Here is a 16,314-nt window from a genome sequence, read left to right as displayed (position 1 = left end):
GCGTTTTCCGGTGACGACACCAGTCTGCGCCACCTATCTCAAACTTTTGCTGTGTAATCTGCACAGGCGAGGAAGATACGTCTGATATCTCAGAGTATTGTACAAATCTTTCAGCTGATACCTGTCACACAGAATGGAATATTTAATTGGGATACAGGGACCCGATTTCGTCCTGGTCGCCGCGGATAACGTTGCAGCCAGCAGCATCATTCAGATGAAACATGGTATGACAACGCGTTAGCTTAGCGTTAGCTATTGAGCCGGTTGATTCAATGTAAGCGAACTTGCACCTGTTAACAGACCGTTTTTTCCAGAGTCATTGTTAACATTAAAGCCTATTAGTGTTACTGAAGTTTGCTTAAAGCCTTTTCTTCTTTATATTGATTTCTAATATGTAACTTCCGCTATCGCTACAACGTAACCACTCTGAATGTAACTAGCCAGTTTGCTAACAATGCTAAACATAGCATACCTTAAGTTAAAGTAGCTTAGTGGGTAAATCTTTCGCATTCTGTTTTTGCACCGTTTGGATACTTTCTGTCCATAACTTATAACAGTATGTAAGATGATTGCAATAAACTACTGCGAGTTAATTAAATCTATTCTACATTTTTGAAAATCAAACTGAAGTTAGCAAGGTTAGCGTAGGCTGACCAAGCAGGCTTCTGACAGTGAAACTGAAAGTAATTTTTTTTAATTAACCTTGTTCACTCTGGTATACGATAAACAGCGACTTACTTATCTATGAACACAAAAATAATAAAGAAACTCTGTTGTGTGTTTTTAAGACTATGACAAGATGTTCAAACTAAGCGAGAAGATTTTGCTGCTGTGTGTTGGAGAAGCTGGAGACACAGTACAGTTTGCAGAGTACATCCAGAAGAACGTTCAGCTCTATAAAATGAGGAACGGTAAGGACCTTTAAGATGATTGTTGGGTAAAACCTTCATTATTCTCAGAATTCTCCAGTTTAACTCCATAATGTGTAGTCATTGACAGTAATGTCATATTGAAAGGCAAACAGTATTCCCTATAACTTTGTTTTTTGCCTTTGATTTCATTAGGTTATGAACTCAGTCCAGCAGCAGCAGCAAACTTCACACGAAAGAACCTTGCAGAATACCTTCGGAGCAGGGTAATTATCATGATACACACTAAATACTAACTCTGCAGTCTATAACAGCATGTGTGTTATACTTATCAGCATTAGGTAGCCTGTGAAACCATATGAACTCTGAACTATGTAGTTTTATTAAGAGAAATGTCCAGGAGTACCCAACCAGCTCTGTGGGCACAGTAAAGACTATTATTGGTTTGCAAATCATAACTGCCAGTAATTCTGTTCAATGATGTTGGGATATAACAGCTCAAACTGTGATTTGACAAATTCACATCAGTGGCTCATGACAGCGCATACTTCAAACCCTCCAGGCCCAAGCATCCAGCTTGCAGTTAATTGTTCATGTTCACACAAACTGCAGAGATTTAGCCGTCTAGCTTTGTGAGGTTCATATCCGACATTTGATATGATCAGTTTCGACTTATCAAATAAACACTGGCTTTAAAACAAGACTAAACAATTGAGCTTGCAAAGCCAAAGCATAAAAAGACCACATAACAAAGTGTGGAATTTTATGTGTGTATTTTAGCTTGTATTACTTGACACATCCAATCGAAATTTGTCCACTTGTTTTATTTTTGTGTTTGTTTGAAATAGTTGTTTGAAATAATTTGTCCCTGTCGGCGCTGGCCTTTACTAAATGCTATGGTCTTTAACTCTCAGCCCATTAAACAGCCATCAGCCTCCCATAAAGTAGTGGTACTACCCATTACTTTTCAGAATTGTTTTGTCATGCCCTGGGAAAATTGTGCCTGTTTTAGCGAACAGTTTGATGAGAGATATGACAATAATCATAACCAATAATTGTTTGAGTTGAGGGGCCTCACCATAACATAAAGAGATGTCTTCTTGTGCGTGAACTCTCCAAAGCTTGTGGCACTCGTGGTCCTCACACCAGATATCCAAAAAGTTGTGGCACTGGTGTACAGCCAGTTGATATGCAGAAAGATAATCTCCACACTTTTTACAGGAAGTTTAAGTACCCTTAAAAACCACATAAAATGCACAAGAGTATTCTCAAAAGGGTTTTTTTTTAGATGGAGAGAGAGAACAGTCATAATTAAACATGTAAACTTCTAAACAGCAAACACATTTAATTGAAAATAACGTTAATACAGCAACTTCACCATTACAAGCTAAAGGTAATTAGCAAAGCAATGTAGCACATTTTGCTTTAGCACACTTTCTTGTACTACGCTGTCAGATGTGATTGTGTGAAATTGAAACTGAGACTACACACTGTTAGTCACAGAAAAGAGGCTGAACAGCCTCGTGGTGTCTCCACCGGTGTAATTTCAACTCGCAAAGGCGCACCATCTGCTGCAATTTGTGTTGCCATGTATTATCTGTCCTGCGTCATTCTTTGGCCTCCTTTTTTTTCTTTTTTTAATACCTTTGCGCTTAATCAAACTTTTTCAAACCCACTGCATAGACTTTCAATGCCAGTATCTTTGTACATTTTCTTAGTAGCTAATTAATCCCCTCTACCAGTGGTCACCCACCGAATTAAGCATATTCATTGGGGAGTAATGAGTGAACATACCTATAAATATTTTAATTTCTATTTTAACTTAATTACATTCCTCTGTTAGCATTTGCAATCTCATTTTGCTTTAGGGAAAAAATGATAGAATCACAAATTAATTCCCATAAGTTCAAGTAATGCTCACTTCAAATGGCAGGGACAGTCACTGTATGTGGTAGGTTTACCCATCTGTTTCAAAAATGTTAATTCCTACTTGAAATGACTAATCTTTTGCTAAAACAGGCTATTCAAACACTTCAACACAATAGATGCCTTGCTTGTAATGATGACGTGACTCTGCTGTGTGGTTGTAGTGCTCTAAAGTTCAGGTGGGAATTGAGTCTCATTTGCAGGTATACAGGTGTTTATGTCTTGAGACATCTAAGCCAACCAGTAGATGCATTTTGACGGGGCCAGGTACATTTGTCAGCTTGTTGTGAATGATGACGGAGATTTCTCCCCTTGAGACTTTGTGACAACACCTGAGCCAGCAGTACCCCCACCCCCACCCCAGCTGCACAGTTACTCTTGGTTTATTAGTAGTAGTACTACTCTGGGTAGTATAATAAATTTGACCTTCAATGCCAACATTTTGGCCAAACAAAATTACACACAAAGGTGCAAATTTTTTTCCTCATTACTTCCATAAGCTTGGATTTACAACCAGGCACGTTAACCTGCTAATTTATCTGTCTCCATTTTTGTGAGTTGGCTTGTTTATTTATGCTGAACACGTCTTGAAGAGTGCAGTGCTTTTTGAAATTATTATGTGTGTCCTTGAGGCCTTGCAGACACCTGAGAGCCCCACAGAAGCAAAATACACTCTCACACCAGACAGTACAGAGGAAGGCACACAAGCAACAACGAGATTTAGGTTCTTTTATACTGTACACTGAAACACATTTGGAGACCCGTTCTCTGAATTAAGTCTTTGTTTGCTTATTTTATTACAACCCTGATTCCAAAAAGCTGGTAAAATGTAAATGAAAACAGAATGCAGCCTTTTGCAAGTTAAGTGTGTTTGCTGACACCGGTTTTACAAGGTGTTCCTGAGCCCATGTAGTAACATCCTTTATACAACCATGTGTTCACAAAGTGGTGAACCTCGCTCCACCCTTGCTTGTGAACGACTGAGCCTTCCAAGGATGCCCCTTTCAGATCCAATCATGTTTTTGGAGCATTCCACAACTTTTTTTTACACAGTACCCCATCTTTTTTGGAATCCCTGCTGTAGTTGTAAGAAGACTGTATGTATTTACGCTTTGATGTTGATTGGTGACGTTTTTCAGGTCAGCGTAGTTTCACTAGCACCCACTTTGCAAGACTGAGTATTGAACATATATGTGATGTACCATCATTATGTATGAGTTTGGCTGTTTAGTTTAGGGCCCAATATTTTCACAAGGACGTTACAATTTGTACAACATTAAAACCATCTCTGAGCAGTGGAAAAAAAAACAACCAAAACTCATCAGTGTTAAAGAACTTCGACTAATTAAAATAGGATGATCTAAAGTGACAAACGTGTCTTGATTTGAAATAGGAAATCTGTAAACCCACCTAAGAATCTGGCTATTCATTGTTATAAACATGTTTCTAACTGTTGTCAAAAAGTGATGAGGTTTTGATATCCAGCCATTGTAACGTGTGTCATGCGTACTTTTTGCCCCTGCCACCGTAAAATCCAAACATCTGCAGAATAAGCTTGTACCATGTGGGCTGCAGCTAGCAGTTGTTTTCATTATCAATCAATCTGCCAGTAATTTTATATGTTAATCAACTGTTTGGTCCAGAAAATGGTGAATAGGGGTTATCAAAATTTCCCCACCGCCATTGATGATTTCTTCAAAATAGCTTGTTATATGTGACCAACAGTCCATTACATTTAATATCACAGTGGGACGGGAAAAGCAGCAAATCCTCACACGTGAGAAACTAGAACAAGATAATGTTTGACATTTTTGCTTAAAATGACCAGTCACCCAGTAATTTCCTGCTGATTGTCTGAACAGTTCATTGACCAGTTGTTTTAGCCCTCAGTATTTGCCATTAGTTTTAACTTGTAGTCCACAGTGGCATATGTGTTTTTCGGTGCAGCGCGCTGACTGCTGCAGTCACTTCTGCATCTTGTGGCTCTGCGTTGTGTCTCTTCCACTAATTTGTTAAGAGCAGTGCAGCCGCCGCCTGTCACAATCGCAGAAGGGTGAAAATAATTACAAAAAACAATTAGTGTGGCAGAGAAGGGAATGTGGGACACATCGAACGGGGGATAGGGGTAGAGCCGGAGCAGGGGCAGGAGGGGGAGGAGGAGTGGGGGTCCCAAGGGGAAACAACCAGGCCCAGTAGACAACACTACACAGACTGGAGTGTGAGAACAAGTAGGAGTCAACATACACACAAATACAATATGCATGCACACAGAGGGACCTATAGGATCAGGATCATTTTATTCTGTCAAGGTTGTGCATGTTGTGGAGGATAACATTTATATTCATGTCTTGCCATAAGCTGCGAGTGTATCGTTATTTTTGTGCCTCACGGTGATGAATCTGGTTTTATGAGTGCAGGATTTACTAATGCTGCGTTCTCAGGAGTGCTCAGAAACTGAAGCAATAGCAGTTTCTCCTCTGCATCCCACACCTTCCTCAAGCTATGCTCTCCTCACATTCATCAACCTCCAGAGTACATGGACATTTGCAAATTATGTTGTATAAACAGGTTTTTTTTATGATGTTTTTCCCCCAGAACATCTTGAGTATGTAGAATATGTAATTTGTGTTGTCCATTTGAATGTGAGACAGAGAGAAATCGTCTGCTGAAGTCTTGAATGGTTTGATATCAATTAGAAGTAACACTTTTTAACAAATATGCCGGAAAGTTTGCAGGAGATAGATGAATCTGACCTGTTTTTGTGTTTAATTTTCTCTTTGAAGAAGTGTCTAAAGTGTGAGTGTTACTTCAACCATTTAGTGCAATTGCTCTCTTATGACTATAAGACTACAAATATCGGTTAATTACGTTGATCATCTGTCAATCCGCATTAATACATTAATTGTTTGGTCTATAGTTTCAGAAAACAGTTAAAGAAAAAAAGATGGCCAGCAAAATTTCACAGAGCCGAAGGTAGCGTCTTTAAAATGCTTATTTTATCTGACCAAAGAGCCAAAACCCCAAAGACATTTAATTAACAGTGATGAACAAAAAACAGAGAAAAGTAGCATCAATTAATTCAACTGATCACTTCAGCTTTACACAACCTAAACAACAATCCTGATCATTGTAAATTAGAACATAAATGTATTTTACTGCACTTTTTACAGGTTGTGTCAACTCAACACTCAACATTCTGCTGTCCTTTAAAGGAAAATGAACTCTTCACTCAGCTAATATGCTATAATGAGAACAAAAACTCTAGAAGATGATTAAACAATTGTCCAGTTCACCTTGTAGAGTCCACTGCTTTTCAAAAACAAAACATGAAACATGCACAGCGTAGATAAAGTTTGGCACCATAGGATGGTTTCTGAGAGAGCCGTTCAGCCCATTCGTTGACTAAAACAAAATGTTATGTAGAATCGTTGAAAAACGCCTGTAGACTATGCTCAGTTCTTGTCTGGGGAACTGGCTGCATATGTTGGAATTTATTTTAATTAATCTGATTAAATCATTGCAGATTAAAGTTTAGCCCAGACAGAAAGGAAAGATAATGATCTGCTTTTGTACATCAAATCTCCCTTTTTTTTCTTCTGCCATCCTTAAATCATGTTCTGACCCCCCCCACCCCCCTCCAAAAAAAAAAAATCATCATGTGAACCCACTGGCGTGTCCAGACCCCAAGGTTAAAAACCACTGGCTGATAAATTAATCAGTGGTATATTGTTAATTCTGATGGCCTTATTCCTGCAGGATAAATTACAGATGAGTCCTTTAGTCTGAAAGATGTCATACCCCAGTGGCTGCAGACCTCCGGGAGGTGTAGTTAGCTAAAGTCAGCCGAGCATGTCGGCGCAGAGGAAGCGAAACCCTGTTCATATACGACTGTGTGCTTACCAGCCTGCCGTCCACAAAAACAACTCCACTAACCTCTGGAGTACTGCATTCACTCAAGCTTTAGAGAGGAGACAAAGAAAAAAAAAACTAGCGGTAAGCATAATCACCTGAGGCCTCGACTCTGCTGCATGCATATCAGTAATGATACACATGAAATTCACCACAAAGCAAAACAACAACTGCGAAGTTTTAGGGGCATAGAAACTCAGCATCTGCTCTGCCTCTGTTTGCTTTAGTTTCCTGTCTGATGTACTCTAATATTTGCAAAAAAAAATGTGTATAAATGCAGATTAAATTGATATTGAATTGACAGGTAGAGCAGTGTGGTAGTCCAAAAAGTTTAGCAGGATTGGTTGGCGTAGGAGGCGGAGACATGAGCTGAAATTGATACAGCAAAACTCAGGGGAGGCAGATGGTTTATAAATATCACATGTGATTTTTTTATTTTATTTTTTATTTTCTGGAGATTATGTAGAAGCCTTAAAGCCTTACAGTCATCAGTATATAGGTGGTTTGTTCTGCAGCATGCTGAAGAAGTCAAATTTGTCAATCTGGCAAATTGACAAAGTTTGAGCTGTTTATTTTCAGATTTTTCTATACAGCCACAGCAACAGTTAGCCTCTGTGCCGCGGTGATCTACAGCTGGCCCCATATGGGTTTGTAAGATATTTCTTAGCACGGGCACACAATGGGCACAAATAATTACTGGCGCCATATTGCACACGGCTCCCCTGCTCCTGCACAGATGAACAATTAATACAGCAGATTGAGGAGAAATGCCAATAAAGAGAACATGCCCCGGGGCAGGGTGCAAAAATAGGGGGAGGAAGGGAGGGAGGTGGGAGGAAAGAAAGGAAGGAGGGAGGGAGTGCTGGAACGTGGAAGAGCAGAGTTTGGGGACGAGTTTGTGATTTTTAGCGGCCTGACCTTAATTTATGTCACAACTGAAGCTGTTTTCGCTCTGAATCCTACACTGCCGGATGTCTTGCAGGAAATAATGCAGCCTTTTGGGAAATGCATGGATTCGCTTTCTTGCCGTTAGATGTGTTAGATGATAAGATTGATCCGACTCAAATATCTGTACACTGCACACGAAGGGTTAGAAGCCGCTTAGCTTAGCTTCACACAAAGAGCAGAAATGGATAGAAACGCCTAGCCTGGCTCGTCTGCCAGCACCTCTAAAGCTCACTGATTGGCACCGGAGCTGCAATGATGATTTGATTAAACATTTGACAGATAATTTAAGTCAGTTTTCAAGCAAGAATGGCAAACATTTGATGGTTCCAGCTCAGCAAAAGTGAGTTTGGTGTTTGTCCTTGTCCTGAGATTACAGTGAATTGAATACAAGACATTTGAATCAGTTTTCTGATGTTTGTGTGATCCCCTGTTTCCGGTCATTGTGCTAAGCTAAGCGGTGGATAGGCCCCAGCTGCTTGGGAAGGACACAAATAAGCACATTCTCCAAAATGTGCTACTATTCCTTTAGAAGCAAGTGGAGCGGGCTTGTGTCGTCTGAAGGCGGCGGTGGCAGTATACAGGTGATGCTTTTGTTTCGTGGCACAGCGGTCGCCTTGTTTGGGTGAGAGCGAGAGTCGCGCGGGGGGGATAAAACATATGTGTATTGTTTGCATGTGAACCTGGGTGTGAGTTCAGGTGGCTGGGTTAACAAGGTGCCTGGTTCCCGCCGAGGTGACATGGGAAAGGAAGGTTATTTTGATGCCAAGTCCATATTATTGTTACATTGTAACCAGTGAGACAGGTGTCTGGTGGGTGGGGGTGGCGCCACTGGGGCGTTCGCAGGCTCACGGAGGAGTTAAAGCACACACACTCACACACACACACTATGATATTCATCCTGAGATTCACGCCCATTGTGCACACTCACAAACACACTGTTTCTCTTTTTCTCCCGAGTGCGTGCGTGCGTGCGTGCGTGCGTGCACATTCAAAACCATCGTTAACACACAGACTAAGGCCGACTCCACAGGGAGCCTAAAGATCATAATTGCCCTTGTGGCAAATGTAGCGCTAACACACAAGTCACAGAAATAAGCAGGTCAGCTGAGAGATAAATTGAAATGAGAGGGCAGGTGTGTAGATCGCAACTCGCCTGGCGTCATATGAATCACATTTGCCTCACTGCACGACCGCGAATGCAATATTATATTTTCCTTGTTGCATTTTAATCAAAAAGGCTGCACTGCTTCTACCTCCGTCAAGAATTTAGGCCATAAGTTGTTTTGAAATGCCAAAAATTGTCTAGCTTTAAAGGGATTTTTGAAAATGGGGGAATAGTGGCTCGCAACAACGAGGAGAGAAAATTAGTGTTTTGGAGGAAGAGAAGGGAGAAGAAGCTGGGAGCGTAAAAGATGTAATTTAAAAAGAGAGAACGGGGGGAGGAAGGGGCAAGAGAAACGACTTTAGAAGTTTTTAATGAGCCCTGGCGCTACTCCAGGGCACAGGGTGAAGGCGGTGGAGAGGGGAGGAGGGCGGGAGTTAAAGAAGGGATGAAGAGGGAGGGCGCGATGGAGGGAGCAACGCGGGTGCTGACTCCCAGCAGATGTCACACTGCCATTGACTCCCTGATCTCCCCCCAAACACACACACACACACACATACACACACACACACACACACACACACACTTAACTCCTCTGTCCTGTGACGCCCTTTCACCTTTCCTCTCCCTCCACCGCTTTCCTGACACCCCTCCCCGCGCTCTCACCCCTCTGTTTATGCTGCGTTACTGTTGCGTCAGTGGAGTAAGACAGGTTGTACTTACAGGCGGTAAGATGTCTCGATGTCTTGGGACATTTAAGACAGATGAGGTACAGTGAGTGACACGAGTGAGCTGATGAAAATGTTGGCACTCCTAGTTGGGGACAATGTTAATTATTTATTATTTAAACTCAGAAATCATGCCATCTGATGGTAAACTACACACAGCAGACTCCTGATCCAGGTCCAGGTTTCTGTGATGCTGGGTGAGCCTAGATTTCTTCAGATTCTGCTGCTGGCAAAAGAGCAAAAAGCCTTTTTACACATGAACTTCATTTTACTTTTCGCAAAGAATACCGCTCAACAGTTGCATAATGTCTTCTGTGGTTCTGGAGCAGCTTTCCAGACTGAAAAATTAACTCGAGCAGGGATTCAGACTGACAACTGCCCTGCATTGAAACGGGGATTTTACAGCTCTGGGACCTCAAATATTTTATCTCTAGTCACAACAGTTTTGAGTTAAACAGTGGAAATACTGTGCTCACATTACAAAGTAATCTACCAGGACTGTGCTCTTGCATGTATGTGATTGGCCAACACAACATATTGAGTCTGTACTTTTAATTAAATTATAGGTTTTTGTTAGAACTAAAGTCGGCCTGAGGCTTAATTTTTTTAAACAGAAAGCCTGTGTGAAAAAATAAAGGTGTTGAGGTTGAAAGAAGTACATTTAAGGTGAGGTGGGGTCTAATGAGAGATACTGTTGAGTTGCATTGTGGGAATTGTAGGATCCAGTATTTCTATGTGTATGCTAGCTCTATCTCTGTATGCTAGTTACATCTTTAATTTTAATCATTCAGATTTTTTTTCTGTTAGCTGCACAACATTATGGACATGCAGTAGCATATCACTGGATTACAGTGTTAAGAAAAATATGATTAATTATTATATTATCATAAATCCAATTCGGTCCATCAGTAACATTGAATTGGATCACTGTGCACCCTCAGACTAACACCTTGTAAAAACCTTTCTTATATATATTCTTACATATGTATATTAATCCTCCTCTCTCTCTCTCCTCGGTATCCAGACTCCATATCATGTGAACCTGTTGCTAGCGGGCTACGATGACACAGACGGCCCAGGTCTCTACTACATGGACTACCTGTCTTCCCTGGCCAAGGCCCCCTTCGCTGCCCACGGCTACGGAGCCTTCCTCACGCTCTCCATTCTTGACCGGCACTACAGACCAGGTCAGTGCAGAGAAATGCCTCGTGCATGTTTTTTCTCTTTATTGTTCCCGTGAGACCGACTGGAAAGACGAGAGAGAAATAAAGAACGTGATTGGGGTTTGCGGAGCGTGTAGTGCAGAGGTTATGGAGTTGATTCACACTTCGGTTAAGGTACAGACTAACGGTGGTGTGAGGGGCTTTGTTAAGTAGAATTATTCTAACTCATGGAAAAATGATTACAGTAGAAAGTGTGCTAATTCTGCTGTGGTTTGTCGTAAAAATATTGCGATATATCCAACAAAGTAGCGTCAAGCATCATTTTCTTCTTGTTCTTTTTCTTCACAAGGCGTGCCTGTGAGGCCTTTCTCACCAACGCCACACCCCAACTTTATTTCTCTGTTAATAAAAGATGTCTTTCCTCTTAATTATAATCTGAAATATGTCTCCATCATTCTCATTTTCTCATGTTTCTTGTTGTAGATCTGACCCGAGATGAGGCGGTGGATCTGCTGAAGAAGTGCATTGAGGAAGTGAGTTCAAGAAGTTTAACTTTAATAATAAGAATTTTGTGTAATTGTTTATTCTGTTGCTCAGCCTCTCAGATAGGCAATTAGCTCTGCAAAAGTGGCCTCCAACATTTTTCAACGAGTGGCACGGTGTCCTGTTACAGAGGAAAATTCATTAGGATTTACTCTTATCACTGGGAATCCACGTCAAAAGCGAGACGTGAGCGGCGCTGTTTAAGCGTTCAGTCCACGCTCGCTCTGACCTCCAGGAGCTGAGAGGACAGCTGCAGGTCAGACTGTCTTCACCCGGCTGACTGACGGCAGAAATCCACTGAACGAAAATAGCTCATGCATGTTGGGCCCGACAGGACAAAATCAACATGGTTTTGTTTATTAACTCATTGATGTTATGGCATTCTGCCTACAGTGCTCACACTGGGAGCCTTGATCAATCATCACAGATAATGTTAATAAGTTTGCAACATATAAACAGCAGGAGGTTTGTGTGATTTTAAACAGCTGTCTGAGGAGATTATGCTTCACTAAGCACGCCAGAGAGAAAACACACAGACCCTGAGCGTAAATAAACGTGGGGGTCCTGGGGTGTCTCGGAGCATTTGTGGATTGATATGTTTGATAAAAGAGAAGCAGATCTGTTTTGTGAGTCAGCCGTGTGACGGGTGTCAAAAACACTTCTGAAAACGTTTCTCTGTGGTTTGGCCTTTAGCCTTTAATAGTCACTATCTCACTTTTTTTTTAAATCACTCTGCTTCTTTGTTTGTCTGTTTGTGTTTTACTTGATTCTACATCCACTCAGCTTATTTGTGCCTTCATCTTAACATTTCTTCCTCTGTCTTGTCTCTCTCTCTCTCCCTCCTTCAGCTGAACAAGCGCTTCATCCTGAACCTTCCCTCCTTCAGCGTTCGTTTGATTGACAAGGAGGGCATCCATGACCTGGAGAAGCTCACCTCTGGCGCCAAGTGACCGCTCACTGCTAAACTACCAACCCTCACGCCCTCGTTTCTCTCTCCCTCTCTCCCTTTTTTTTTTTTTTTGTACCGTTGACCTCCTTGCTCTTTCTGTTCCAATAAAAAGTGACACACAGTTGAGATACAAGCTCTTTGTCCCTGTGGTGCTTTCTCATTGCTCTCTAGTCTACTCATCTGCACATAGTAAGAGAACAGCCTTCTGGCAGTGTACTTTTGCACTTGTACTCAGTGACTGTGAGTGTGGGTAATGTACACTTGCTCATGGTAGTGCACGTGTAATAAAACACGCATGCACATATGGTGTTACTCAAAAAAAAGTTTGAATGACTACATAGAAAATATTGATCGTATTTATTGTAAAGTTAAAAAAGTATTTATAGTTTAAAGATCTCCGTGTTTGTATAAATATTATATTGTTCTATACCACAAAGGTTTTCAAGCAATAAAGCTCACAAGCTGTGTGATGTACACATTTAAATCAATATACAAGAGAATGGATGTTAGCTACGCTATGTTCATATCAAGGTAATAGTTTTCTCACTTTTTGCAAAAATCTGACATGGAGCCATGATGTCAATAATAGCAACGCATCCATGTACCCAAATTAAAACATGACAAAATATGGCCTGACAGAAATACCACAGAGTTGTATCAACACCTCTCAGATGCAGTGTCAGTGAATGAATAAACATCACCTGCACAAAGTTGGCATCAACTGCAGAACTAATGAATCGGGTTACGTACAGGTGTTGCTGATTGTGATTCACTCTGTGCACCTAAGCAAGGCTGTCAAAAACAAATGTGGGTACGCTTCAGGAAATTATATTTTTTTAATAGTGCATTCTGTTTATTTCACCACCAACCAATACACAACACATGCTGAATTTAAATGAAGTTGAGCCGTAGCCCACACTCACTCTAACTCCAACCTTGGAAAGTTGAAATATGTGCCAAAGTGAATTATTTTGTGGCGGGTGTATCATCAGATACATGAAGGCTGACAGGCTGAATAAAGATAAATGCAAGCAGCTGTGTGTGTTTTACTTCTGTAAATAATCTCTCAAAAGTCCACTTACTAGCTTTTTCCAGGGTTTTTTAACTGCTTCCCACAGTCTTCATCAGTGGAAGGTGTTTGCTCAGGTGTCATGGAAATGGTTCAGTTTTCACCTTCATATGCTAATTTTAAAATATTGACATGAACACTTGCTATGGTAGTGAAGTTCCACACTTGTGATGAGAAATGAGCAAACTCAGTTGAAAGCTCTGGAAAAAGCTGCTGAGTGGATCTCGAGTGAAGAATTTTTATTTTATTTTTTTGATTTGTTTAATACTATTACTTCCATTCCCACAATCAACAATGAATTTAATGCTAAAATGTGATTTTTGGTAATGTACAGAGGGAAGGGTGACATAAAGAAAGAACATTTATGTCTTAGATTTAAAACTGTACACAGCTGCACTGCACAAAATTTTTGTCTCAATAACAATTGCTCCTAAAACAATTGCGGCAACTCTGGAAGTTAACGTGCATATTTCATGAAATCCACCCTACACAATTTGAAGGCTACGCCTACAGTAGAAAATGCTTCTACATGCTGCTTTCAACAGAATGGTGTGTCACTCATCAAGTGGAAAAATAAGGATTTTCAAAATTAGTCTGGAATCGCCCACCATCAGGATGCATCCTTAACAAAATAGACCAAACCTGAAATGTCTCTGTCTCTAAATATTGTCTAATGCACATCTGGTGGACAGGTCAAGTCAATTTTATTTATAAAGCGCCAAATCATAACAAGGAACCTTTCATATAGAACAGGTGAAGACCATAGTCTTTATCGTATTATTCACATCAGTTCCCACCGTGAGCAAGCACTTGGCGATGGTGGCAAGGAAAAACTCCCTTTTAACAGCAGAAGCCTCGAGCAGAGCCAGGCTGGGCGGCCATCGGCCTCGACCTGTTTGCTTAAAAGAGACAGAGAGAGTGTACAGTAGCATAAAAGAGTTATGTAAATGAAATATGCAGAAGAAAGCACTGAGTTCCTGCACACTGTCAGCACTGATGCTATTGAAAATGCAGCGTTTTTGTTTAAGACATTTGTCAGGTGTCACATCTGTAACATGAAACAACATCTTGATGCTACAGAGCCACGGGCGTAAGCATAAGCTTGTATTGTTTTTAGATGTGCCGCTGACAGCGTGCTGGAATTCAACACTTTTTTAAAACATGTATTTGATACTGAAATTGGTTTTGTAAGATCAAGAACAAGCCTGTAAATGTGTTTGCAGGATGATCTTGGGGGGGGGGGGGGGGGGGGGCAAAACCTTCACCCGTAATGATTTGCTAAAAAGTAGCTGGTGAAATAAATTAATTTTGACTGTGTACAGGGAGTGCTACAGTAAATGAGCACACTTATATAGAGCTGTAAATGGAAAAACCAGGCCAAGTTGGTAACACAGCTGAATGTGTGTGTGTGTGTGTGAGAGAGAGAGAGAGAGAGGGAGAGAGAGACAACGTGTGTGTGGCTCTATCATCGTCTCCTCTCTCCACCACAGACAGGTGATTAATAAACATTAAACAATCCCTCCTCTCTCAAACACACCGGAATCTGACGGGAAGAGCAGCATATGTTTGCCTGGAGGCACAGAGAGAGATGGAGAGCGGCCCCGCTGAGTGTCAGATAGAGGGAGAGAATAGGGGAGAGGGGGGGTGAGGAGGAGGAGGGGAGGGGGGAGTTAGGTTACAAGAGAGGGAGATGAAGGCATGAGGGGGGAATTGACACAGGAGGGTAATGAGATGGGAGGAGAGAAAGGGACATACGGCAGGTAGCGATGAGTGATGTTTGAGAGCGTATGAGCGGGCGACACGTGTACGTGCGGCGTCCCTGGAAAGCAGTAATTGTGTTGAGCATCTCATCCCGGTTAAATAAAGTGGAGGACTGTGCGGGAGAGGTGAGACGAAGTCGGTGGGAGAAACGCAGAACAGATGGGTGGAGGGGGGAGCCGAGGTGTGCGGCAGGCTGGGCGCTGGGGGTCGCACCGCCGCCGCGGTTCTCCCAGGTACGGTGTTCAGGGCTGCAGCTGTGACGCCGCTGTCCCCCTGGGCCCCTGCTGGAGCCTTACATGCATAGAGGGGCCCTGATTTTTTTTTTTTTTCCAAAGCATGACAGTGTACGGCCACTAATTCAGGCTCCTGCTGAAGCGGCTAAATCCCTTTAAGCTGTGCTAAACGTGTGCTAGACGAGCGCTAAAACAATTAGTATCAGATTAATACATAAAGTGGTTTATCAAACTACAAGACAAGGAGTCGGGCGGCTCTGTGGGACCGAGGCTTTGAACTCAATGCAAGCGTCAGCATGCTAATGCTAATATGCTAATGCTTAATGTGTTCGCCATCTTAGTTTCGTGTGTTGGCATGCTAACGTTTGCTAATTAGCACAAAACTGGATGATGGGAATAGCATTAGTTTTGCAGGTATGTGATCATGGAGAGATTAGCAGTTAGACCTGATCATGGCCACAAATGAAAATTTATTACAATTCATCCTGAAGGGAATATGAATTTCCCCATCAAATGTCACGGCAATCCATCCAGCGGTTGTGGACACATTTCTCCCAAAGCTACAAATGTCAACCTTCATGGCTTTTCCAGATGATCGCTAAGGTCATGAGGGTACAGTCCATGTAGGATGTTCACAAATTTTACTGGATAAGTCAAATCTTTGACCTGCTGGGGACGCTGGCAGAAAAGTGTGGGGATAACGAGAGTCAGAGGACTTCATCCTCTGGGGACCATTAATGTCTGGACAAAGTTTAAATCAATCTAATAGTAGATGAGATATCTCTCATCTGGACAGAAGTGTGGACATTATCATCTGCTGCTGTGGCTGTAGTATCTGTTTCATATCACTGTGGATTGTATATCTTTTGGTTTTGAACTGTTGGTGAGATAACACAAGCGAACTGAAGACATCATTTTGGACTCTGGGAAACTGTAATGGACATTTTTCACTATTTTCTGACACTTTACAGGCTGAGCAATTAACCAAATAATATAAAAAAATAATAAATGGACAGATCAATCAATAATGACATTAGGCCCTCGCTATGACCTCCCTTTTCAAGTCACGGTAGCCTGCAGGGATCGATAAAAAGTATGATTGAGACAAAGGGAA

At 41.6% G+C, this 16,314-nt stretch overlaps 1 protein-coding gene across 1 annotated transcript; it reads left to right on the top strand.

Annotated features, from left to right (window-relative positions):
- Positions 1-4: 4 nt before the first annotated feature.
- On the top strand, positions 5-12,216 carry psmb2 (proteasome 20S subunit beta 2). The gene is made up of 6 exons (XM_041955164.1): positions 5-224; positions 789-911; positions 1,065-1,135; positions 10,507-10,669; positions 11,129-11,178; positions 12,037-12,216. Exons 1-6 carry the CDS (start codon positions 134-136, stop codon positions 12,136-12,138), a joined length of 600 nt encoding a protein of 199 aa, XP_041811098.1. The 5' UTR covers positions 5-133; the 3' UTR covers positions 12,139-12,216.
- Positions 12,217-16,314: the final 4,098 nt, after the last annotated feature.

Source organism: Chelmon rostratus, chromosome 16 (assembly GCF_017976325.1).
Source record: "Chelmon rostratus isolate fCheRos1 chromosome 16, fCheRos1.pri, whole genome shotgun sequence".
In the NCBI taxonomy this organism is placed as follows: Eukaryota; Metazoa; Chordata; class Actinopteri; order Chaetodontiformes; family Chaetodontidae; genus Chelmon; species Chelmon rostratus.
Note: the sequence above shows the minus strand (reverse complement) of the source record. Positions and strands in the feature narration are given on the sequence as shown.